General features: G+C 38.2%; 3 protein-coding genes across 4 annotated transcripts; 1 reads left to right on the top strand and 2 right to left on the bottom strand.

The window, feature by feature from the left end:
• Positions 1-274: 274 nt before the first annotated feature.
• On the bottom strand, positions 275-9,360 carry LOC146388131 (uncharacterized). 2 transcript variants are annotated; one of them, XM_084925239.1, is made up of 12 exons: positions 9,194-9,360; positions 7,580-7,781; positions 7,386-7,418; positions 7,169-7,287; positions 4,640-4,742; positions 4,444-4,476; positions 4,062-4,094; positions 3,726-3,959; positions 2,551-2,654; positions 1,283-1,448; positions 1,143-1,198; positions 275-799 (listed from the first exon to the last, which is right to left on the bottom strand). In XM_084925239.1, the coding sequence occupies exons 1-11, from the start codon at positions 9,256-9,258 to the stop codon at positions 1,154-1,156; spliced, it is 1,137 nt and encodes a 378-aa protein (XP_084781365.1). In that variant the 5' UTR covers positions 9,259-9,360; the 3' UTR covers positions 275-799; positions 1,143-1,153. The 2 variants fall into 2 exon arrangements, with proteins under 2 accessions (XP_084781365.1, XP_084781364.1); XM_084925238.1 differs by having other exon boundaries at positions 275-811.
• A 1,057-nt stretch (positions 9,361-10,417) lies between these two features.
• On the bottom strand, positions 10,418-16,380 carry rusf1 (RUS family member 1). The gene is made up of 14 exons (XM_084925235.1): positions 16,040-16,380; positions 15,887-15,964; positions 14,003-14,117; positions 13,866-13,911; positions 13,583-13,615; positions 13,392-13,497; positions 13,073-13,174; positions 12,604-12,674; positions 11,944-12,128; positions 11,778-11,835; positions 10,979-11,043; positions 10,756-10,893; positions 10,607-10,675; positions 10,418-10,523 (listed from the first exon to the last, which is right to left on the bottom strand). The coding sequence occupies exons 1-14, from the start codon at positions 16,187-16,189 to the stop codon at positions 10,438-10,440; spliced, it is 1,302 nt and encodes a 433-aa protein (XP_084781361.1). The 5' UTR covers positions 16,190-16,380; the 3' UTR covers positions 10,418-10,437.
• Positions 16,381-21,279: 4,899 nt separating this feature from the next.
• Positions 21,280-24,336, top strand: LOC146388133 (transmembrane protein 265-like). Its single transcript, XM_084925244.1, has 3 exons — positions 21,280-21,524; positions 22,372-22,598; positions 23,292-24,336. Exons 2-3 carry the CDS (start codon positions 22,374-22,376, stop codon positions 23,466-23,468), a joined length of 402 nt encoding a protein of 133 aa, XP_084781370.1. The 5' UTR covers positions 21,280-21,524; positions 22,372-22,373; the 3' UTR covers positions 23,469-24,336.
• Positions 24,337-24,551: the final 215 nt, after the last annotated feature.

Consider the following 24,551-nt stretch of genomic DNA (forward strand, 5'->3'; position numbering starts at 1 on the left):
GAGATTATTGTACAAAAAAAGTTTTTGTTTTTTCCGGTCTGGGTCCTCTTACTCCAACAGTCTGAAGACATGCATCGGGTAACTGGCGAGTCTAAATTGGCTGTAGGTGAGATTGTAAGTATGAATGGTTGTCCATCTCTGTGTTATCATGCGATCGGCTGGCAACCAGGGTGTACCCCTCTCTCACTTTAAGGTAGCTGAGTTGGCCTCAAGAACCCCCAGATTGGATAAGAATAACATGGATAGTCAATAAACAAAAACTATTCACTAGTGATTAAAAATGATATTTAAATAAAGTTTATTGGCATCTTTTACTTTTTGACAAACAGAAAACATCAACGATCAGCAGCCTAAACCTTACCAGTGGAGGTGGCTGAACTGCTTGAAGTCATAAAAATAATAATGCTATACTGATCAGTCTCCTATGGCTCAGAAAACTGTCTCACCTTCCTAACCTACATTTAGCTTGTTCCAGTCTCAACACTGCAGACACGCTGCTATATATTTTAAGCAAGACATTTTGCTGCAGTGCTACATCAAAAAACTGAATTAAATACTACATCCAAAAATACTTGCGAATGAAAAATAGGTGGAGCATCTCAGTGTATCACAGACAAAGTGGAAAATGCTGTTGAAATGCACAGCTTCATCAACAAATCCTCTCCACAGAACTCAGTACTAGAACATCCCGGTCCACTCATCAGGGTTTCCACCAGAACGAATACCCCCAGGACTGAACACGTTCTTCTTCCCTGGTTTGCTGCTAAAGCAGCTCCAGTTTGTTTCCAATTAAAGTGACCTGAAAATAAAACTGAGACAAGTTGAACATCACTGTTAAGTCAGTTTAAAACAACACAAGTAGCCAGTGTAGTGTCACTAAAACTGGCATAATATTTTAAGACGTCTCACTGCTGGATTTGAAGTCGTTCAACTGATTTCTGATGCTTGTTAAAAGAACACCTCAATAATCTAACCGAGAGAAAATATAAACCTGAATAATTGCTATAGTAATAGTAATTACCTAATCCCAGTGATATATTCCACAAATTCACAATGCCCCATATGCGTCACACAGTTCCAAACAACAGTAAAATACAGAATATTATATTACAGTGTGGTGCACAACTCCACATAAAACTCACCGAATAAACTTCTATCTAACCACAAAGGCACTCTCTCGGATCTTGGAAAGTGGAAACTGTGAAAAAATGGATTACACAGAAAGTCATTTTACTTTACCTGTAAGATTTATTAGAACTCAAATTTTAAAACCTACACTTACATCCAGTTCTCTGGGGAATTGAACAGGCTCTAGTCCCTTACAGCAGAGCACTGAGAAAGGCCTCTCCTTGGTCTCTGAATGCTCTTTGAAGCACAGACTGAACACTTTGGCAGGCAGGTAAACATCCCAGTCAGCTGCATGCTCCTCTATTAGATCGTTCACCATCCTGTTTGATTAGGAACATTACAGCACTGAGATGTTACTATGACGACAGAACATCCAGGTATTATGCACCGATTGTTTGTAATAACAGTTTGGTCCATAGGTGCCAGATATTTTATATTTTTGGTGTTATTTATTCCCTTTTATCTCATTGAGGAAAAAAAACATAAATACTATTATAAAAGACAACTACATCATCAGCAGAAAATTGTTGTTCAAATATTCCTTTAGCTCCCAACAAAACAAGTACTGAGAATCCACAGAGAGTTCAAAATTGTCCAGACTCTTTCAGCTCCAATAAAATGAGCATGACCGTTGTTTCAATAAAGTTTCATGTCCAGACATCCAAAAGTAAAGAAGAGCTCATTTCCATCTGAAGTTGACAAAATTCTCACTTTAGTATATTTTTTGACAAAAAAGAAAAAAGTAGAGTTCGGCTATAACTTTCGATGTTAAGGTAGATGGAAAAAATAACAGCAGCTTTGGGATACTTGACATATGCTTTACTACCAGGTGGCTAGTTATGGTCGAGCTGATAGAAACACATTAGCACAGATCTGGATAAAACTATTCTCAATAAAAGTTCATGTTCAGGGTCTCCCACTATCATCTGGTAGGAAGATGATGATGAAAACGGACTATATCTCAGAGATGATCCATCAACAACACAATGCATTAAAACATGTTCCTGTGTGGTTTGAATGACTCACTGTGAATAATCCTGTTACATCACCACTTAACAAACAGATACTGATGTTTGCCTGATTTATTGGTGCATGCACAATTATAACTGCCCTAAAGGCACGAAGGCATCTAAAACCATTCACTGCAAAACCAATATGGTAACAGAAAACTTCAGAGACTTTAACATTTGTCATATTATTAATAATCTAAGTGTTTTTATCCTGTGTTAAAAGCTACAAGTTTTCACCTGAACCAACAAGAGAATGAACTTTGTAGATCATCCAAATTACAAAATATATTTTGGTAAAATTAATAAAATCTGGTAAAGGACCAAAGGAAACAAAACTACAGGTATAAAGGCATAACAAGACTATAAAATGTCACAAAAAACAAATATTAGCACACCCTGGCTTTTTACAGACCTGTCTATCAGCTGTGGTGTGATCATATCTGCGATGCCCGTCTGCTGATGATAGACCACAAGAGCAACAGCAACCTTCAGCTGATCTTTCAGTTCTCGGTTGATCTGTCATCAGGAAGACATTCACACAGTATACAGTTGTGTGAAACTGGACAACGAGGACACACTATAACATTAGTTTATAACAAAAAAAAGTATCATGCATTATATTATGAGCTGGAAGACACAAAGGGCTTTTTCAGCTGGTGGTAATTAATTTCCAGTATAACATGTTATACTGGACAATTCAGAGTATATGTTTAATTTAACAAAAATAAAACCAATATTATTTCATTAGCATTTAATTATCATAACATCTCACAGAAAAAAAAGTTTCATTCTCAGCACCATATTTTTATACTGGAACTCTAAAAAAAAAGTGCAGCCCTTAAGTTCATCCACTGTCTAAAACAAGCCAGTTTACCTTCCTTCTCCTGCCTGTAAGCCAACAGTCTCCTGACTGGCAGCCACTTGTAAACAGGAGCTTTTTACCGGAGGAAGGTGGAATTTCTGAGCCATCTGGTCTCACTGACATCATACAAAGCAAGACTAGAGAATTGTTCTCAGGCTGCACATGCTTGATTTGACAGATTTTTATGCCAGATGCAGTTCGTGATGCAAACATCCCAAGGCTTCAATTTGACTATTAGAGACAGGAAAAAAGGGGGCAAAGTTTGGAGACATCGCAGGACTCCGTGATAAGTTGTGAAAATACGTTGTGGAACTCGATTCTACCCATCAGTTGTACGTGTGTTTTGCAGAGAAAACTCATGGTTTTCAAACACAACTGTATTCATGCAAGTACAACAAAACAAAACTGTTACCCATTTGGTACGAACAAACCACAACAGTATATGTGTGAAAGAAAATAAGGAGGAGTATATTAGCTTCTCTTTATGCATTATATGATTGCAGAGTTGGTCTTGTGAAGGTTAAATATGCTCTTCTAAATTAAAAGCATGTCACTATAATAACTACACATGGGTTTAACTGCCTTGGGTTTGGTTTTCAGGCACTAATTCCAAGTCAGATTTATAAAAAATGCAAGTTTCTAAACTTCAACTACATTTTTGATGTTGATATGAAATCAGGTTTTGCAAAACAGTCCAGGCAGATTAATCAAGTGTGCGCGCTCACTTTGTGGACTATGTCAAGAGGCAGTCTGGAGAGGATTCTCAGTGGATATCCAAAGTGCGCAATAATGTCCACGACGTTCTTTGCCACATCTGAAGGGAGGCACGCTGTCATCGGCACAGCTTCCACCCATTTGGAGTAGAAGTCGGTCACCGTTAAAATGTATTTGTGTCCGTTTACTGTTTGAGGCAGCGGTCCTCGGACATCCAGAGCAAGCCACTCCCATGGCTCCTTCACCTGCAATCAGGACAATGCATCAGGCAGAGGGACAAAACCACCCAAAACCCTGGTTTGGATTTGGAGTAACACCTGCAGGTAATCGTGCTACAACAGACGTACCTCTATAATGTTTTCATTGTCTTTATCCTCAGGCTGTAAAAATGACAAAAGGGGAGGTGAATTAAGTGCTTCACGATATAAAAGACAAACTTTTACAGATTAAAGGGGTGTAAGAATTCTGCAGCAGAGACAGGAAACTGTGACACAATTGTGCCCAACACTCGGTGTCCTGATACCCGTGTGGAGCACTTGGTTAAAGCTAGTCTGGTGAATTCTGTTAAAAATGTCCCAGTAGTAGGTGAACTGGAAATATATGAGAATAAAAGTTTATTTTTTGTTTATGAGCCAATCAAGTGATCAGGGTTGTGGTTTTAGTGTTCATCCGTTCATCCAGTTTCAGAGAATTATTACACCCCTAGTAGACTGAAAATATTCTACTTACACTGAAATTATTATCTGGAGCCCAGTGGATACTCTGTTGATGCAGGTGGAAACACACACATAGATTAACTCGCACTAATGAAGATAAACAACAAGATAAAACATATCGGATATGCCGTAAATGCCATAAGATTAGCTAAACATAAACTCTTAAGTTATCCCAGTGATCAGTATGTATAAAATACAATTCCATTTACCTGTGGTACACAGTAATCTCCATGAAAAAAGTGTGGAAATGAATCGATCTTCATCAGTGCTTCATCAATTATAATCCTCCATTTCTCTGACGTTTTGGGATCTCTAACCATTAAAACAGAAAAAAAGTTAAAACATTAAAGAAACAAACGCAGCAGAAGACTCATTGCCCCGAAATGCAGAACTGACCGCCACAGTAAATCCTTTGTACCGGTGGCTATAAGACTGTTTAACTCTTCCTCACTCTGTAGGTGATCTTCCTGAGACGATTACCAATGTTATTCTGTTCCCTCCCAGACCGTGCAATATTACCCAAGAGTACTTATTGAATATTTGTTTCATCCCCCCATCATACGCTGCTACTCCCTTTATTCTATTGCACAATACTTTGTCACTTTCTAGAATCGTCTGCACTGATAGTTAAGTTATTTATTCACCAGGATATAGTTATGTATATTACTTCGTTAGAGTTATCCGATGCTATGTCTTGCACTATCCTACTGTATATTACTGTACACTACTATTCTTATTGTATATATTGTATATCGTATATCTTATTCATTTGTTCCTCTGTCTCTCCTGCTGCTTTGAGCATGTACATGACAAAATAATTTCCCTCGGGATAAATAAAGTTGTTCTTATTATCTTATTATATATCTGTACAGAAATTATTAACAAAATAAATAAAAGAACAGGAAAATTTTTGATTTATGAATGAGAAGCACCAAAGAAACCTCTCTGGTGTTTGATTTGATTTTATCTTTTTCCAAGAGAAAACCTGTGATCGACCAGAAAGTCATCTTTGCCAACACAACTAGTCCCAAGGAAACCTTTGGTTAGGTCTGAAAACTGGTTTAGTGACCTAACCAGTGGGCAGATCTCCAATGGACCAATACAGCAAACCACCATGACTGTAAATTTGTTTTTAAATGCGTGTACAGCAGGAAAATGGCATCTTAAATGCTTTTATAAGAAAAAAAAACTTAGGTTTGACATTGTGTTATACCTGTAACCACACAATCTTCACTGTAAACCTGCAAACTGTACCATTCAAAACAACCTTTTTGCAAGGTTACTGTGATTTCTAGGCTTGTGCATTAAATATATATCAATTTAAAATCTGAGGCGTTTGTATAATGCTAACTGCTTCTATAAAGACATTTATGAGTCACAATCTTTCAGCAGGCAGCAGCTGACAAACCAGATTGTTTTTATACCTCTGAGAGAAACTGACTAGTCAGAAGTAACATGTTTAGTCCTTTTATCCTTTTTAATCTTTTGCTTTTCTTCTAAAACTTCTAACAAATCTTAAATGTCCCTCACTGAGCACAAAACAAATATTTTTCTCAGCAAATAAATATCAAGCATCAAAACCACGCAAAGAAGAATGCTTTATTTTCAGAATTTATGTGCATATTTGAATGTGTAGCTTATGACTACAAGGCAGCACTTTTAAGTACACCTGTGTGAACGATATGAAGTGCACTAAAACTAAACTCGAGACTACAACTTGGTCAGCAATATGGCTTTCTTTCCCAAACTACACTGTCACTATAAATATACAGTGGAATATAATTGAATCAATCTGTGACACCTAGAAACTATTTCTCATAACCTCATTATGGAGCATGTGTGAATGTTAAAAGCTCAGCAAATATATAACAAAAAAGTTGCAGATTCAGTGAATTAAGGAGCGATGAGAACAGGAGGAAGTTGGTTTTAGAGAATAATATGGAAGGAAAAACTTTAATGCTGCCAATTTTACCACAATCTAAATTTTGATCTCTAAGCTCATGCAGTCTTGTTACTTTTATTGAACAAACACTGCAAAAATTAAACCTTTCTTCATTTTAAAATGTTATTAATAACATATAAAGCCCTACATGGCTTGGCTCCTACCTATACAGCAGATCTGCTGAGACTGAAGAGGGTCATCTGTGTCTGAAAAGGTCTTTTAACTGTTTTACGCCTTTACTTTAAAACCAGAGGTAATAATGCTTTTGAGGTTGCCACTGCTAAACCTTCCTCAGCTTATCAGGTTGGTTGAATTTATAGTTGGTTTTCAGTGACGCTTCATAACTCAGCTTTTCCTTAATTGTTTGACTGTTGTTTTTGGCCCTTGGTTCTTTGAATGTGTGTATGCAGGAATGAATGTAAGACTAACTGCATGTTTGATTATGTACACTTATCCTTAATGTGTGGTTTTATTCAAACGGTTAAGCACTTTGTAAATATGCGCTTTACAAATAAACGTATTATTAATAATTAACAAGAAAATATGCACAAGAAGCTAATGGCAGTCTTCAAACTGTAAACACTGACTTATTAGAGGTATAATTAATGATTAAAGAAACTGGCTCCATAGTGTAGCTGTTCACACATTTGCCTAAAAAGTGAAAGATACCAAGGAAGAGACACAAATCCCTCATGAAGGGCATGCGTACTGTGCATACTGAAGCATTACTGCTTATTATTGATTTAAGAAAAGAGGACTAGGACAGTAGAACGTCTCCTTGTGTGTAGTTACATACCCAGATGTCTCTTGTTCTGTCTGGCTGGGTTCTTTGGCCCGGACACTGTCGTCTGTTGCAGGGAGAGCTGATGTTGCAGATGCAGCCAAATCCTTCTCTGAGCTTTTAGCACCAGGTTGCTGCATTCACAATAAAAGAAACAACACGTAATGCATTTAGAAAAATGAATAACATTAAACGTTAAACAATAAAAAGTTAACTGTCTGGGTCAGCTCACCTTGTGTCGTTTACGTCTCGGGTTAATGGCAGCCTGTATCAAGGAGACAGTAACAACACCTTTATTTTTAAAAAGCCGCTGGGCTTGACAGGTTTAAACAGAAAAACAGGAGGAGTTTCATTATGCAGCTTTAAATATTTCACAAATGTTTTATTTCTAAATGATGCCAACAATTATCTATGATACACACAAACCTTCTTTTTCTGTGTGTTGTCAGTCGGTGTAAATATGGTGGGAACCGCATCTTCCCGAAGTGTCACACTTTTGCCCGTTTTGTCAATGTACTGCTCCTCAAAGTGATTGATGCACAGAACAGAAAAGCGAGTCGGCGTCCAGTCCTTCCACTTCATGTTCAGTACCCATTTTTTAAGTTTTCGGGGGTTGTACAGGGGAAACCTGCATGCACACACAGAAAACATTTTTTTCCCCTGTGTGAAAAGTAACTCACTAAAAATCGTGTAGAGTTCAGTAAATTTTACCTGTTGACTAACTCTGTTAAAACTAATTATGATATGCTATATGTAATATAACACTCAGTATTTCCAGCGTGACATACTGAATGTAAGCTAGATAATTAAACTTAAACAACAGAAAAACATAATAATAAGAGCATAATTTACTGTTAAAGGTCTTAATCTGGAGTATTTTTGTCTCATAGATGTAATTTAGAGGATCTTAAGTGGTCTTTTTTCGGTTGCTGCCTTTAGGGGTCGCCACAGCAGTTCATCTGCCTCAATCTCAACCTATGCTTAGCATCCTCCTCTGTCACAGCAACCCTCTGTATGTTCTCCTTTACCAAATCCACAGCTCCATGTTAAGCATCGTTTGTCCAATATAGCCACTGTCCCTCCTCTGCATATGTCCAAACCATCTAAAAATGCAGCTCTCTAACTTTGTCTCCCAACACTCAACCTGAGCTGTCCCTCTGACATACTCATTTCTAATCCTGTCCATCCTGGTCATCATTTACAATAAAAATCTTAACATCTCAAACTGCGCCTCCTGTCTTTTTGTTAGTGCCACCATTTTCAAACCATAAATGATAACAGGTCTCACTAGCATGTTGTAAACCTTCCCGTTTACCCTTGCTGCTATCCTGTCAAAAAAAAATCACCCCTGACACTCGTCTCCACCCACTCCACTCTGCCTGCACTCTCTTCTTCACCTCTCTTATGCACTGTCTATTGTTTTGGATGGTATGTAAACTCATCTATCTTCACTAACTCTACTTCTTGCAGTGTCACACCTGTATCCCTCTCATTTCTCTTCTCTCCGAAGTCCACATCTTCACACCTGTTCCTTACTGTCAGTATAGGTCACAATGTTCCCTGCATCACAGTCCATGAAAACTATGGACTATGATGTTTGTTGGTGAAAGAAGCACCTCAGGGCTGATCCCTGATACAATCCCACCAGCACCTTAAACCCTTAAGTCAGTCCTACAGCACACAGCTCACAAGTGGTTCTCAAATGATTTGACTTAGGATTTGGTGTGAATAAAACCCCTCTATTGCAATTGCATAAAAAAATAATGCAGCAGCAAAATGTACAGTGATAAACTTCTTTGTTTATGCCCTTTTTGCTTAGTGAGCTTGTGTACACGTCTCGGTAACTTTTCCAGGTGCACTCCCATGTATACAGAAAAAGATCTAATAATGTGGGCTTAAAATGTTGAGAAAAGGTGGAAAATTTGAGTCTTAACACTGATACAAGCCTACTTCTGTCAGCCACTGTTACTTTACAAACGTGCTTCTAGCTGTCTGTTGGTTTAGTTTAACCAAAAAGCAGCGCTATTATCGAAAACTTACTTAAAAAACTTTACGTCTGGATCGCTCGAGGTGTCGCAGTTGTAGGCACACGTATATCTCCCCATTTATGGTCAAATTTCGGTCAAGTTGGAACCACAAAAACCGATTTTGTTGTTGCTAACGCTAAAGTTGTATGAGAAACGTCTCCAGCTAACAACAATTTGGACACTTCAACATCCGGAAGGACATTTCAAAATAAAGGTCGCATTTATTCTTCCTTAGAAATATGTAGCTTTTTTTTTTACATTTATCATTAAAAATTAATAATATTTATGATTGATAATTAATATGATTTTTTTTTTTTCAAAAATCGTGGTATTTGTGAAAATTCCTGATATTGAGATTATGTTTAACCATATGGTGAAAACTACAGAAAATTAATTTGCTGGATCCATAAATGTGATATTTCTTTGAAATGATCTCCTAAACTAATAGCTTTTTCTTTTGGGGGGTTAAGTCTACAATTTCGTGTTATCGTTCAGCAACTGTGGTTTCCCCAGAAAGATATGTCCATAAAAATCACTTGTTGTCTTACTGTAATGTAATAAATTGAATTTAGGCATTAAAAAATATATGTACTTTAAAACACAGCCACAATTCACTAAGACTAAAATTGACTGAGAGGACTGAATTATGTATCTATTATGTTTACATTTACTCTTATAGTGATTTATGTCTTATTTTGTAAATTCACTTGTATTTTAATCTACTTTTTCATTTTTTTTTAATGACAAAAAAACAAAGTTAAGAACAATAAGTAAGAAATAGCCCTGTGGCATGTAAGAAAACTTTAAGTATTATTATTATTATTATTATTATTATTATTATTATTATTATTATTATTATTATTATTATTATTATTTGTTTACGTACAAGTAGTAAATTTAAATTATAATTTTACTCAACGATGTTTCGAACTTGACATATCCGCTTTGAACCGGATGTTGTTGCTCCCTCTTCTTTGTTGTGCCTTGATTGGTTAAGGCAGTTTAATACCGCCCCCTTCAACAGGAGGAGGATCACGTTTTGTTTTTGCATCTGTACTTTGATATTTTCTTCAAAATACCCACAAAAAAAAGCTCCAAGATAATTTTCTCTGCGGTGATCTGCTGGGTTTTTTTTTAAATTACTTCAATAAAATATTATTCTTGTAATCATATAAACTATTTTTCTCTCGAGAGTTGGGGCAGCTAAATGAATCAAATCAGGCATACTTAAAAACACCTTTGTTTATTTAAAGCTTCTCAGCTGCTTTTTGTCTTCCACTCGACTCTCCACTCATCCCAGTCGATCAAGGTTCGTTTCATGTCCCATCCTGCAGCTTCAGCACCTGAAGGTTACATTTCCAGAATCATGCTTCCACTAAAGGAATCAGGATGATTGGTAAGTTAAAGCAGTTTTGCATGTGCTCACCCTTAAGAAATGGATTGAAAATGGCATCCATCAGCTTGTGACTCTTGTGCACCATTTCCCAGTGACCTTCTAAAAAGAAAAGAGGAAGTTTTACAGTTCTTCACATTTAAACAGTCTATTTGTAAACATGGAAAGAGGTAGAGGCTCACTTTGCTGTTTCGGTGCAGCCCCTGTAGCTTCTCTGGAGTTTGACGAGCTCAGCATGTTGCTGAGTACTACCGCCTGGCACATCGCTCTGATTTCGTCACTCACTGAAGCTTCTGGTCCCAAACAAACACATACACAGCCTGCGAGAAAGACGGGAGGTTTAAAAATAACTTTCCAAGTATGTAAACATGCTGCTTTTCTTTGCATGGGTGGAAGACAGCATACCATTTCTGACTCCTAACAGGTAAGGCATGCTGTTTTCCTTCAAAGCCAACTCAAGATCTTCTGGGCTGCAAAATGAGCAGAACGATAATGAAATTCCTTTTAGTTGTATCACATGTTTCCAAAGTGTTTTTAACTTCAACATATAACAGACCAGTGGCTCACAGCTGGAATACACAAACTGTGGCAGGAGGAGGAATCTTTAAACAGCTCATCGTTTTTATCCATAAACTGTTTCAGTTATTTAAGATCATCAAACTTTCTGCCCATCACTGTTTCTGTGTGTGATTTAAGACTGAGACTGATTTGGGCGTCAGAGGAAGGTGGACAGAAGAGACAAGGAGGCACATGAAATGAGAAAAGCCTTCTTCTTCTTTGCTTCCTCCACTTGCATTGGTGTGAGGAACTAAGACGCAAGGAAGAGAATCGAAAACATGCAATTTGAGAAATGAACGTTTAGAGGGGGTTTGGCTGACTACGGTGTCTTGTTTCTGCCACTGAAATTAATTTTTTTTAGTGTCCATAAGTAAAAACTTTCAGGATAGTATCTCAGAAATAAGATAATTTTCAGATCTAAAATCTCGACTTAGCTCTGTCATCTGAAGTGACCAACATTTGGGTTTTGTCGTGCTTTTAATTTCTTTTTTCTTTGGGTGGTAAAAGCAGCTTTTCAGTGTCTGACTTTAACTATTTAATAAAAACTTCCCTGTTCTGGATTTTTCCTCCTTGTCTCACTCTTCCCCTGCATATTTTCATTGCTATTGCAACATTTAAATGCGTGCAAACCAAATTTTGAAATCACCTCTGTGCAATCTCCTGCAGCCTCACTCCAAGCTTTATCGGCACAGTTTGCCCAAACTCTAAAACAAAATCAAAAGCAAAACAGAAGACAACTTAATAAGATTTACAATGACTCGACACAGGACTCTACCCTGCCAGTGTGATAGCACAAAAAACTTAATTCTTACCAAAGAAGACTGGTTCTCTCTGATTGGCCTCTGGTGGACTCAGGATTCGTTTGTCCTTCAGGTACTGCTGCAGTACGATAGAAAGCCGTGCTTCGTTGAAGGTTTCCATGACAACTGAACGCACAGCCTTGTAGTTGGCAAAAAGATGAAGCACGGTGAAGAGGAAGAAGAGGCAGAGAGTCAATCTAAACAAGACAGAAAGGGAGAAGGAGACGGAGGTGGGTGATGTTAGAGGCATGAAACACTCTAAAGCAACAGTTCACCCTCATTACTTACTATTACTATTTTTTTTATTATTATCCTATACTTTGATTATCATTTTTTTTGTTGTTCTTCTTTATTTTTTTTGTTTCTTTGATAACTTTACTTGCTGTGCAGTACTTTAAGTCAAATTTACTTGACCCGATCCTTCTAGATCATTTTGTCTGGGTTTGGAAGTACCAGCTAAGGAGATGTCCACCTTGTCTTATAATATAATAAAACTGTACCACAATCACCTTGAAGGCTCAAAGTGCCAAGAAAAAAAAGTTTTTCTCCAAAACTAGAACCTCACATCAAAACAATCATAAACAGCATTGCAGGCTGGAGGAAAAACATGTTTTTTGGGGTAAACTGACCCGTTAAGAATATAATTATTATTTGAAATATAGCAAAACTTACACTGGATTATCAGTGACGAGGGGAATGAGTATCAGACTGACCAGCAGTCCGGCCAGATTCACTAAAGTCTCCTAAAGGAAAACACAGAGATGATGATGTTATGATGGCTTTACAGATTTGCTACAAATTACCTGTTTTTTACTATGTGTCTCTGGAGATAAACAATGTGTGCATAATAAAATGTATCTGCTTCAGTAGCAGGGACCTGAAATGTTGCTGTTATTATTAATCAAACGTGCTTTACCTGGTTTAACTTAAAACTACCATTAAAGGGCTTTTTGTGCTCCTTTCTTGTGCCACACCAAAATATTGTATACAGAATGTATCCTTTTCTAATTACCATCACATTAAGTTTCCATCCTGGTACATTTGAAAGATTGAAAACATGTAGACAATGAACAGTGTAAAAGTGCTCACATTGGTTAGCTTGATGATACACAGTGTGATGAAAGTAGGAAGTGGCAGCTACCTGACTGCCGTCTTTGGCAGAAATGTCAGCCATGTTGTCTCTGCGGGCCTGATGAACAGTGAGAGCCGCTCTGGTTGCACCACCTGCCACTCCAACAATAGACTGGAGAAGACAAACACAAATGGATGACATGCAAGATAACGCAACGTAACGTTTTATACTTTTTCTGCATCCTTGCACCTGGGCTGTCCTTGGTCAACTAGACAGGAATTTCATTTTTATATCACCTATTTAGCAACGGGAATAGCCTTTTAAATTGCGGTGTACGTTAAATCATTTTGATCAGAATTAACCTGTTTTTTGTTTGTTTGTTTGTTACCTTGAATATCCCTGCAGTGCACACAATGAAGGTGAAGCAAGCAGGAAAGTAAGGAGCCAATATTTCCATGAACATGGCAATGTCATTGAGCACATCAGCAAAAAGTCTAATTGGGAATTAAAAAACAAACAAAACTCAAATGGGTTTCCTGTGGTGACTGGAATGACTTGTCTTACACATTTATCACATACCTCCACTTTTTTGCTTCAGAGTCCAGCTTACTCCTGGAAAAAGACGAAGAAACTTACTTTGAACATAATTTCTATCAGAACAAAAGCCAATTGTAAAAGCCAGTGTTGAGAAAAAACTGGCAAATGGCATTGAAGGAAATACTGATAGAATCACTTCCTTAAATTTCCTTAAAGCACTGAATTTTATGCACTTTAAAAAAATATTATCATCAGTGGCCACAGTTGTAGAATCTAAAGTATTTGCTTTTGCACACTGGGTTAGATCTTCTCATATAAGCCTTACCCTTTCTGCCAGGCAAAGAGGATTCTTCCCAACATGCCAGTCCCATCTGCAGGGAGACACATTTGTTTGTTATCGAAACACCAGTGAGGTCAGCACGAGCTGTGCAGGGTTAATGTAAATGTACAGTATTTTTCCACCTTTTAATAACCAGGTAACAGTGGCTGCAGCTACGGTGGCCTCCTGGTTTCCAACACCAACACCTCTGAGTGAAGCCTGAGTGGCGAGAGTCCCTGACAGAGAGCTGGAGAAGGCCTGAGAGAGGAGGAAGAGCGTGACTGAATTCAATTCAATTCAATTGAATTTTATTTATATAGCGCCAAATCACAACAAAAGTCGCCTCAAGGCGCTTCATAGATACAGAGAAAAACCCAACAATCATATGACCCCCTATGAGCAAGCACTTTGGCGACAGTGGGAAGGAAAAACTCCCTTTTAACAGGAAGAAACCTCCGGCAGAACCAGGCTCAGGGAGGGGCGGCCATCTGCTGCGACCGGTTGGGATGAGAGAAGGAAGACAGGATAAAAGACATGCTGTGGAAGAGAGACAGAGGTTAATAACAGATATGATTCAATGCAGAGAGGTCTATTAATACATAGTGAGTGAGAAAGGTGACTGGAAAGGAAAAACTCAATGCATCTTGGGAATCCCCCGGCAGCCTACGTCTATTGCAGCATAACTAAGGGAGGATTCAGGGTCACCTGGTCCAGCCCTAACTATATGCTTTAGCAAAAAGGAAAGTTTTAAGCCTAATCTTAAAAGTAGAGATAGTTTCTGTCTCCCGAATCCAAACTGGAAGCTGGTTCCACAGAAGAGGGGCCTGAAAACTGAAGGCTCTGCCTCCCATTCTACTTTTAAATACTCTAGGAACAACAAGTAGGCCTGCAGAGCGAGAGTGAAGTGCTCTAATAGGGTGATATGGTACTACAAGGTCATTAAGATAAGATGGGGCCTGATTATTTAAGACCTTGTATGTGAGGAGCAGGATTTTGAATTCAATTCTGGACTTAACAGGAAGCCAATGAAGGGAAGCCAAAACAGGAGAAATATGCTCTCTCCTTCTAGTCCCTGTCAGGACTCTTGCTGCAGCATTTTGGATTAGCTGAAGGCTTTTCAGTGAGTTTTTTGGACATCCTGATAATAATGAATTACAGTCGTCCAGCCTGGAAGTAATAAATGCATGAACTAGTTTTTCAGCGTCACTCTGAGACAGGATATTTCTAATTTTAGAGATGTTGCGCAAATGGAAGAAAGCAGTCTTACATATTTGTTTAATATGTGCGTTGAAGGACATGTCCTGGTCAAAAATGACTCCAAGGTTCCTCACAGCGTTACTGGAGACCAAGGTAATGCCATCCAGAGTATGAATCTGGTTAGATACCATATTTCTAAGATTTTCCGGGCCGAGTACAATAACCTCAGTTTTATCTGAATTAAGAAGCAGAAAGTTAGCGGCCATCCAGGTCTTTATGTCTTTAAGACATTCCTGCAGTTTAACTAATTGGTGTGTGTTATCTGGCTTCATGGACAGATAGAGCTGGGTGTCATCTGCATAGCAGTGAAAATGTATGCTATGTCTTCTAATGATGCTGCCTAAGGGAAGCATGTATAATGTAAACAGAATTGGTCCTAGCACTGAACCCTGTGGAACTCCATAATTAACCTCAGTGGGTGAAGAGGACTCTCCATTTACATGCACAAATTGGAGTCTATTAGATAGATATGATACAAACCACTGCAGTGCAGTACCTGTAATACCTACAGCATGTTCTAATCGCTCTAATAGGATATTATGGTCAACAGTATCGAACGCTGCACTGAGGTCTAGCAGGACAAGCACAGAGATGAGTCCACTGTCAGAGGCCATAAGAAGATCATTTGTAACCTTCACTAAAGCTGTTTCTGTGCTGTGATGAGCTCTGAAACCTGACTGAAACTCTTCAAATAAACCATTCCTCTGGGGGGTTTAATGGGGTTTAATGTCACAGATATGTAACTATCCCTGTTGTATTACCCACTGTACCTGCATTGTATCCCAGAACTGGTACTGCAGATAATCATCACTCACACTCTCTGGATAACCTTGAGGCAGAAAGACGCTCTGAAATCAAAAGTTCAAACTTCAGGTTGATGTTTGCAGTTAGCGTAAGCACAATTAAGTTCACTTGTGCCTTACTTTAAAAACTCCAAAAACCGAGTTTCCTCCTGAGTGACCTTCACTCCCATCTCTCCTCCTCTCCATCACTCCATCTTTTGATACATACTTCCAGGATTCTGCACTGCCATATCTCTCTGTTGCCAAAACCACACCTTTGTCCGTCTCCATTTATACTTTTAAGAGCGATAGTCGGAGGGATGTAAACGATTTTTTAAACAAACTGAGCAATTCTGCGGCTTCAGATCCACTGGAATGCATTTAATTCAAGCCCAGCTAAAAGTGGACTTTAGCGTGACAGAGCCGACGTGTCCTGTTTTGTTTTGATTTGTGAAGTTTCCGGGTTTGCTTCCGCACTCACAGTTTCCCGATCACTCATTGGTGGATTAGAAGTTCAAGGCGGAGCCCCAACGGAGACGCTCAAATGACGTCAAAGAAACGAGAAATAGATTTTTTTTTCTTTGCTTTTTACGGTCATGCTGGAGGAACAATAAATATTTTTCATAACCATGTGTCAGTTAACATGAATGAACTCAGATGATAAAAAACAAATACTGTCAAATAAAACACAAAAAGTGTACACAAGCAGGATAAATAAATAAAATATAAATAATAAATAAAAATAAAAATGTGATACCAACATTGCAATGCACATTCATTTAAGACAATATCTACAGTTTCTTTCCCCTAAATTTCACCAACCTTATTTCATACGGCTCATGCAATGAACTTCACGTAATTTAACCATTTTTCCATTCTTTAACTTCCAGGTGATTTAAAATTAAACATAAAAGTATAAACACAATACATACAGTTAAATAAATAAATAGAAATGGTTCACCCTGTCTTGGTATGGCACCTGCTTTTTCTCTCTCCCCTCTGTGCAAGTGAATGGTGATTAACCAATCCTTTACAGCAGTGGGTGTGGTGTCTGATAACCCAGAGCAAGCACACCTGTTGTACACCTGAGTGATCATCCTCAGTATTTAAACCCAGAGTGCTGCTCAGGACCGGATTGTTAAGCTGTTTTTGTGGTACTGTTATTTAGGGGGTTTAGTGCAATTATGAACTGTTTGCTTGGGTTTAACCTGTGAGACACTCACCTGCCTTTCATTTCCTGTGTTCCTCTCTGGAGAACCTGGACTAATCCACGTACCTGCCTTGTCCATTCCCCCTTTTACCAGCTGGAAAATAACCTGCCTAATGGAAGCCAAGCCCAATCACAGTACTTTGCAAAGACAGGAAGTTGGTGGGAGGTTTTTCTGGTCCTTACTGGGGAGTTAACCCACATTCTGAGGAAACAAACTTCACTGCTGCAGAAAGCAGTAATCGAACTTTTGCACCTAAGGACCATTTGCTTAACTACGAATGGTTTTCCAACCAGTTTATTAACCAGTTAATTCTTGAGTTCCAGTTGTTTATCTTGCAAACCCACCTGTGCTCTGCTGTATTTACTCCTGTTTTACTGGTATTCAAGTCAAGTCAAGATACTCAGACTACCACAAACATTATAGCTGTGACACTTTGTAAAATTGATTTAATTCAATTTCATTTATGTAGTGCCAAATATAATAACAGTTGCCTCAAGGTACTTTATACTGCAAGGTAATGAACTTACAATAACACAGAGAAAATCCCATCAATCAAATGACCCCCTTTCACCAAACACTTGGCAACAGTGAGAAGGGAAAAGTCCCTTTTAACAAGAAGAAACCTCTAGCAGAACTAGGTTTGGGGAGGGGTGACCATCTGCTGTGACAGATTGGGGGTGAGGGAAGAGAAACAGGACAAAAGACAGACTGTGGAGGAGATCCAGAGTTTAATATTAACTAATGATTAAATGCAGAATTAAATGCAGGTGTGTAAACACACAGTGAAGAAGAAACAGTAATGCATCATTGGAAGCCTAAGCCAATTCTAAGGCAAGAATCAGGGTCACCTGATCCAGCCCTAACTATATGCTTTATCAAAAAGGACATTTGTAATCCTAATATAATTCAACCTGCGGATGTAAGAAAGACATGCTTTATGTGAAGCACAGAAGTTAAACTGATAAAGAAATAGAAATTCAATAAGAAACTAACCAGCAGTAGACCAGTAAAAATGTTGAAGCCAAAGCGTGTCTAGTGTTCGTAAAGACCTGGGTTCATAGTTCATCATTTTTATGAGCATGCCAGAGAGCCACTGAAATATAAAATCCAGTATTAAAACTTTAAAAGTTTTAATACAGGATGGAAAGTGATTTATAAAACTTTGGATGCAGAAGTACATATAGATAAATATATTTTTTCAATTATAAATAAATAATTATAGTAGTTACATAGTTAAATATTTACCTATAATTTTGCAAGCTGTGGCTTTAGTTGTTCAAGGTAGTTTCTTAAGATTCCTGTAAGCAGTGCATTGCAATCATCCAGCAAACTAGAGATACATGGATGAGTTATTTAGTTACATGATAACCGCTGAATCTTTATTATATTTCTGTGGTGATAAATCAGATTCTAACAATGTTCATGATGTGGCCCAGGAAATCTCCAAAATGAGGTCAGCATCTGTGAGACTCCAGTGGTCAGGACCGCTTTCTGATCAAAGTTAAACTGAAGCCGGTTTTAGCCATACTGTTATCAACATCAATGAAACTGATAGTGTGTCAGTCAGCAGACTGGGAGCGCTGTGTCAGGAGCATAGTTGATGACACACGCTTATGACACACTCAATTAACAACCACGTATTGTGATTGTTAATCAAGTGACCATGGTAACTGGTGTAAGTTAATCCGTAATTGTCATGGGGTATGACACATGAGCTAAAATTCCCAAGACAAACACCAAAGTCCCACCCTCCATTGGCCTGCCCACCTCTGTAGTTACAACATTGCAGAAATCATTAGAAATCTTCATAGTGTAGTGTCAGTGGTAACTCGTGGCTGGTTTTTTTCCCTTAAAATTCTACAAAGTAATGTAAGATTAGTTATGTGTCTGCAGTTATTAATAACAGACAGGTTTAGACTGTTTTTCTTTAAATGTGGTTTAGCAAGATTTAAGTAAGGCAGGAAAAATACCAGACTGTCACAGTGTGTTTACAGTGGTTGAAATGCCCTTATATAAACAGCTAAAAGTACAAAAAAAGGGGTGTGAGGATGGGTTCAAGTGAAGACGTGGAACTGTTAAGACTTTGAATGCTCTGATAATCAGCCTAGACCTCTGTAAAATTAGTTGCAATGAGTAAAACTGAGTTTGACCCCGGCCCTAGTGTCAAAAATAAATAAATAATTAATGAGAATGATATATTCAGATAGCAAAGGCTAAGGTTTAGATTCATTACCATAGGTAATTAGTTAGATCTCATAGGGTTCAAACTATTTTTAATAATATATGTCACCATTTTATTGCAGTTTTTGGGGAGAATGTAAATATATTTACTGTACAACTTGCACCTAAACATTTTTATTGCACAGAACTGTAACTGTGCATCTACAAAACATATGTTGTTTTATCGCACACAGTTGCAGTCGTATTGTTAATGCAGGAAAGGTCAAGGAATGTGGGCAGTAACAGGTCACAGGTGGTTTAAATGATTCACCTGGAGAAGAAACTTACCAGTCACATTCTTCTGGTATTACTCAGCCACTACAGGATATTTGCTCACTGCTATTTTGCAGCAGACTTATAGGCTGCTTGTCCTGAACCCTGCATCCTGCCTTAATTACCTTTAAAATTAGAAGAAATCACATACCCCCTGCTGATGGCAAAAATCATAAAAAGGCTACTCTGACTTTGTTACTGTTTACATATAACAGCAGTGTTTATCTTATGTATCTTCTCCGCTTTAGTTGATCCAGTTTACTTACGTAGATCTTTCAAATTTGAAGAATAAACAGTTCAAGGTGTTTAAATGTTTCTGTGGGGTACCTTTACTTGTCTCCAGATTCTGGCTGTTTTCCATTATTTGTGTTACAGAATTGCATATTCCTGCCAGAAGCTATTTGTGGATGTAGGGCAGTGCGAATAACTGCGTCACTTGTATGTTTTTGTTTCTCCGCTCCTAGACACAGCAGAGATTTTTCTTTTAACAGGACAGAATTTACCAGAAAAATTTTATGTCATAAAACTTTATTGGAGTTTGTTTGTATACTTTCATTTGAATATTTTATTCAATGATCTCTCCCCAGTCTAGGTTTGCTCAATTACAGCTCCGTAAACCAATTTTATTGCTTTGAAACAGCCAGCTGTCATTGCTATATTTAGAGATATGAAAGGGTCATTACATTAACTGTAGTAATTGGTAAATGGCCTGTATTTGTATAGCGCTTTACTAGTCCCTAAGGACCCCAAAGTGCTTTACACAACCAGTCATCCACCCATTCACACACACTGGTGATGGCAAGCTACATTGTAGCCACAGCCACCCTGGGGCGCACTGACAGAGGCGAGGCTGCTGGACACTGGCGCCACCGGGCCCTCTGACCACCACCAGTAGGCAACGGGTGAAGTGTCTTGCCCAAGGACACAACGACAGAAACTGTCCGAGCCGGGGCTCGAACCGGCAACCTTCAGGTTACAAGACGAACTCCCAACTCTTGAGCCACGATCACCCCGTTGTAACATATTGGCAGTCTTTTTTTTTTTGAAATGCCTGGCACTATGACACAGAACAAACAGCACCCTGATTGTAACGTCACGGCAGGTTTTTTAGTCTCAGGGAACAGCCGTATTTGTGTACAGTGGGTGGGGTCAATGTTGGAAAAATGCTCTCAGGTTGCATCAGTGTCTGAGTTTAAGAGTGTGAATGTATCTTATGCGAAGGTCAGAGAGTAGAGGGGGGTCAGGAGACTGGAAAAAAGCAGGGTGTGTTAAAAGTGATTGATTCTGCTGTGATGAGCAGAAAGAATATCAAGTGTACAATCAGAGGAAAGGGCAATTTAAAAATAGATAGCAGACTGGAATCTCAGGTTTACCTGAAGGCATTACAAGTTCTGACACACCTTTCTCAGCTCTTCTGGAATCTGGTATGAAATAAGAAACAGTTGTAAGTCTGTGCATTATGTATCAGTGCGACTACTGAGGAAGAGAAAGGAAAATCTAAACTGAAATAAAATATGAGAACTAACGCAACACTGTGAGGTAATAACAAGCTGACAAATTTTATGAGTGGGAGTGGAGACGGGGGGGAAAGAGGGCAGGGCAGTAAAGGGGAAATGGGAGTGGAAGTCACAAACAGAGTTTCACTAAAGGCTATTTTTCCTGTCATTCAACAGCTTTTGTAGAACAGGAACAGATCAGGTTTATGTCGTCTCTCTACAATCACAGTAGCGCTCTTTGGATGTCCATTTGTAAATATTTAACTGAAATCTTCACATATTAAAGGAAGGCAGCTCGAGTTGGAAATGACCTGCTGACCATCTCAACAAGGCTTTGATATCACTCTGAGAAGAAGCCGGACAAACTTTGAACAAAGATCAGACTGAGGAGTGGATTCAGGACACTGCCTTTTAAAACTTGCTCAGGTTTGTACTTGATTTCAGCCTTTGAATGCGGGCTAAGTGGTTGTCATAGTGATTAAAAAAATCTTATCTCCCTAGTTGTTAATACTCTGTTTGCCTTGTAGAACCACCTTTAAGATTTTGGTGTACAGCAGTGTTTGATCAAAGCTTACTTAATCGCCTCATGTTTACTGTTGTATTCCACTTCATGTGAAGGGTGGAGGACGGAGTTTTCTCCCTCTTCACTACAAATGATTCACAGCCCTGCATGTGTAATATTACACTCGGCTCATACGTTTTCACATCTCTTACCAAAACATGCAGGTAGGCGTTGTCCGCCCGGCTCTTTTAAATCAGAGGCTAGATAAGTAACATTTCAGGCTTCAACTTGCCGTAACAACCTGCCCACCAAGCTAGTTTTTCAAGCTATTACTTTATTTTTTTATTTTTTAGTAACAGGGGAACACTGTTACGCACGCTGCTCACTGTATTGCAACATTCTTCAAAATATACTTTCTGTTTCTTATGGAAATACCCAGTCCTCACTCACATTCTCAAGAATACACTACATTTTTTTGCAGAGCGTGTTTAAACCTGTGGGAAACATTTATTTTAAATTCTTTTGAATCTGAATCAAAATTGTTTTGTTCAGTGGTGGAGAAAACCGCTTTACCCGAGCAGGGTTTGTCCTTTGAAAACAAACTAGTTCCTTAAAGTTGCTTTTATCTTGAAAAATCAAACATGTCTATCAAGCAGCCATCAAACTGTCCTTTCAGTGTTTCTGTGCACACAAAATGTTTAAGCATGTTTGAGATGTTTGTTTTTTGTCTTTTGGGTCAAACTTTCTCTAACTTTACATCATATTTTGCAGAGATGTCAGAGTCATCCCAGAACTATCTAAACAACGTCGAAAGTCTTCCACTGACTACTGTAACAGGAACAGGTCTTCAACAACCTGAGGAAACCTGCAGTCAAGTAATCTGTGAGGACTCTACTGCATCCTGCTGCAATGACAAGTACCACAGGAAACTGGCCGTCTGTAGCATCATCTGCGGGTTTTCCTGCTGCGGAGTCCCAGCTTTGATTTATTCTGTCAAGGTACTTTATTTTAAGTCACGTTCTGAGTACATGAAGGCGTCTCTTATGAGAATAACCATACTTAGATTAACTGCCATGGCTGGTTTGGGATGCTTTAGTCAAATCTTATCTGACACAAGACAAGGGCAAGTAATTCCTGTTGGAAACCAGATTTCTTCATGCAGCTCTTCTTCAATTTAAAAGGGTTTTTCAGCTCTACAATCACCTGTTCGCACAGGTGTGTTAAAAAACTTGCCCTAAACCAGGCACAGTGCAGTGAATGAGGGTATGATCCTCATGTTGTAAGAAAAGCAATGTTCTGCGGAAGTTATTTGAGGCTGCCGCAACTCAAATTCCTCCAAAATTATTATTTAAGTATAAAATTTCTTCTCATTGCAAGAACTAAACAGATTGCAATTTGAATGATACGATAGTGAGATTAATCAGAAGAATATAAACTTGCACGCGTGTATTCATAATGTGCACTCTGGAATTGTTTCCAATCCTATGAGAACAGCATCAGAGTGTGCAGCAAAAACACAGCTTCCACTTACACACAGCTCATTAATGAGAAACATCTTAACCTTCACATCTCCTCAGATCTACATATTCAATTATTATGTTCCCTTAGAATAAGAGAAACTGAAATAAAATGCTTCTTCTTTTTGATTTCATCTTTAAATGAAAAATATTGTCGTGTGTTTACTTTAACAGGCTGAGGATGCTGAAAAAGCTGAGAAGGCCAAGCCGACGACAGACAGGAGAGCTCCAGAGTATTTAAGACAGGCCAAAAAATGGGGCATCATCTCCATCGTGACGTGGGTTTCCGTTCTAGTGTCAGCTCCATTGCTGCTGGCACTGGGCTCATATCTCGCCACTTTGATTGACTGATCAACCTCAAAGGAGAACAGCCAGAGGAGTGTCTCTGCTGATGTTTATGGAGACGGACAGTGGAGAGCAGGAAGCTGCTGAATCAATGGCTACGAACACCAAAGCTGTGGAGAAACTACAGGTTACATTAAATGGAAAAAGGCTGTCTTGGTTTTTCTTACGCTGAAATGGGTGCTGTCCTAATTTATACTTTTCTAGCTCCTTTAGTTTTTACACAAAGAACAAACATCTTTGAAAATAGTATTAAATGTCTAACAACTGTTTTTGTTATATGCTGTGATATTTATTAAACCATCTGTTGACCCGTAGACTATACGAACGTACATGTATATATTATAGATTGAAGACTAAAGCTGTTATATAATAATAATATAAAGCTACTTAAATGTAAAGCTGCTCCCGTAAAGACTCGATCCTTAATATTCTTACAGTTATACTTTAACTTTCTTACTGTAGATGACTACAGATGCTACATAAGTTAATCAATCAATCAACAAGTCACTTTAAAATGAAGCAACTTGTGACTTTAGGATTGAGTCTCTACTGGAGATAAAATGCGAGGCAGTGATCGGGGCAGTGCTTTATCAGGACATTATGAGGTCCTGTTCTTGCTATTTTATTTTATTAATGTCAAATGTATATATATATATATGCTGCACTTTTATACAAACATTAACAAACAATTTTATAATAAAATGAGGAAACTTTTATGGTCTTCATCCAGTTGAAACATTTTAACATGCACTCATTAAAAAAACGTTGCCATGGGATTATTGCATTGTTACAATATTTACTTCATTAATGTCAAATGTATATATATACATGTTGTACTTTTATACAAGCATTAACACAAGCTGTTTTCTAATAAAATGACAGATTTTTTTATGCTTTGATTTGATTGAAGTATTTGTGCGTACAAAACAAAATATTTTAATAGTTTTACAGTATCTCATTATCATTTGACAAAGTTTTTTTTTTAAATGTATAGTGTTACTTGTACTGACCACATTCTTTTAATAGTTCAGTCTATCAGGGCGTTTGGAGAGGCCACCCATGTGGTTGGGTGACTTTGGCTCCCACATT

This window comes from Perissodus microlepis, chromosome 4, assembly GCF_051167445.1.
Source record: "Perissodus microlepis isolate ML-2025 ecotype Zambia chromosome 4, ASM5116744v1, whole genome shotgun sequence".
Taxonomy (NCBI): Eukaryota; Metazoa; Chordata; class Actinopteri; order Cichliformes; family Cichlidae; genus Perissodus; species Perissodus microlepis.

Coding starts and splice junctions, on each gene's coding strand:
- LOC146388131 (XM_084925239.1), bottom strand. CDS start 9,258: ATGGGGAGATATACGTGTGCCTACAACTGCGACACCTCGAGCGATCCA. Junction 2,655..3,725: donor CTCTTGACATAGTCCACAAA/GTGAGCGCGCAC, acceptor TCCTGATGACAG/ATCAACCGAGAACTGAAAGA. Junction 1,449..2,550: donor ACACCACAGCTGATAGACAG/GTCTGTAAAAAG, acceptor CTAATCAAACAG/GATGGTGAACGATCTAATAG.
- rusf1 (XM_084925235.1), bottom strand. CDS start 16,189: ATGGAGACGGACAAAGGTGTGGTTTTGGCAACAGAGAGATATGGCAGT. Junction 13,616..13,865: donor CTCTTTGCCTGGCAGAAAGG/GTAAGGCTTATA, acceptor GTCTTTTTCCAG/GAGTAAGCTGGACTCTGAAG. Junction 11,044..11,777: donor CTGCAGGAGATTGCACAGAG/GTGATTTCAAAA, acceptor CTCATTTTGCAG/CCCAGAAGATCTTGAGTTGG.
- LOC146388133 (XM_084925244.1), top strand. CDS start 22,374: ATGTCAGAGTCATCCCAGAACTATCTAAACAACGTCGAAAGTCTTCCA. Junction 22,599..23,291: donor CTTTGATTTATTCTGTCAAG/GTACTTTATTTT, acceptor TTACTTTAACAG/GCTGAGGATGCTGAAAAAGC.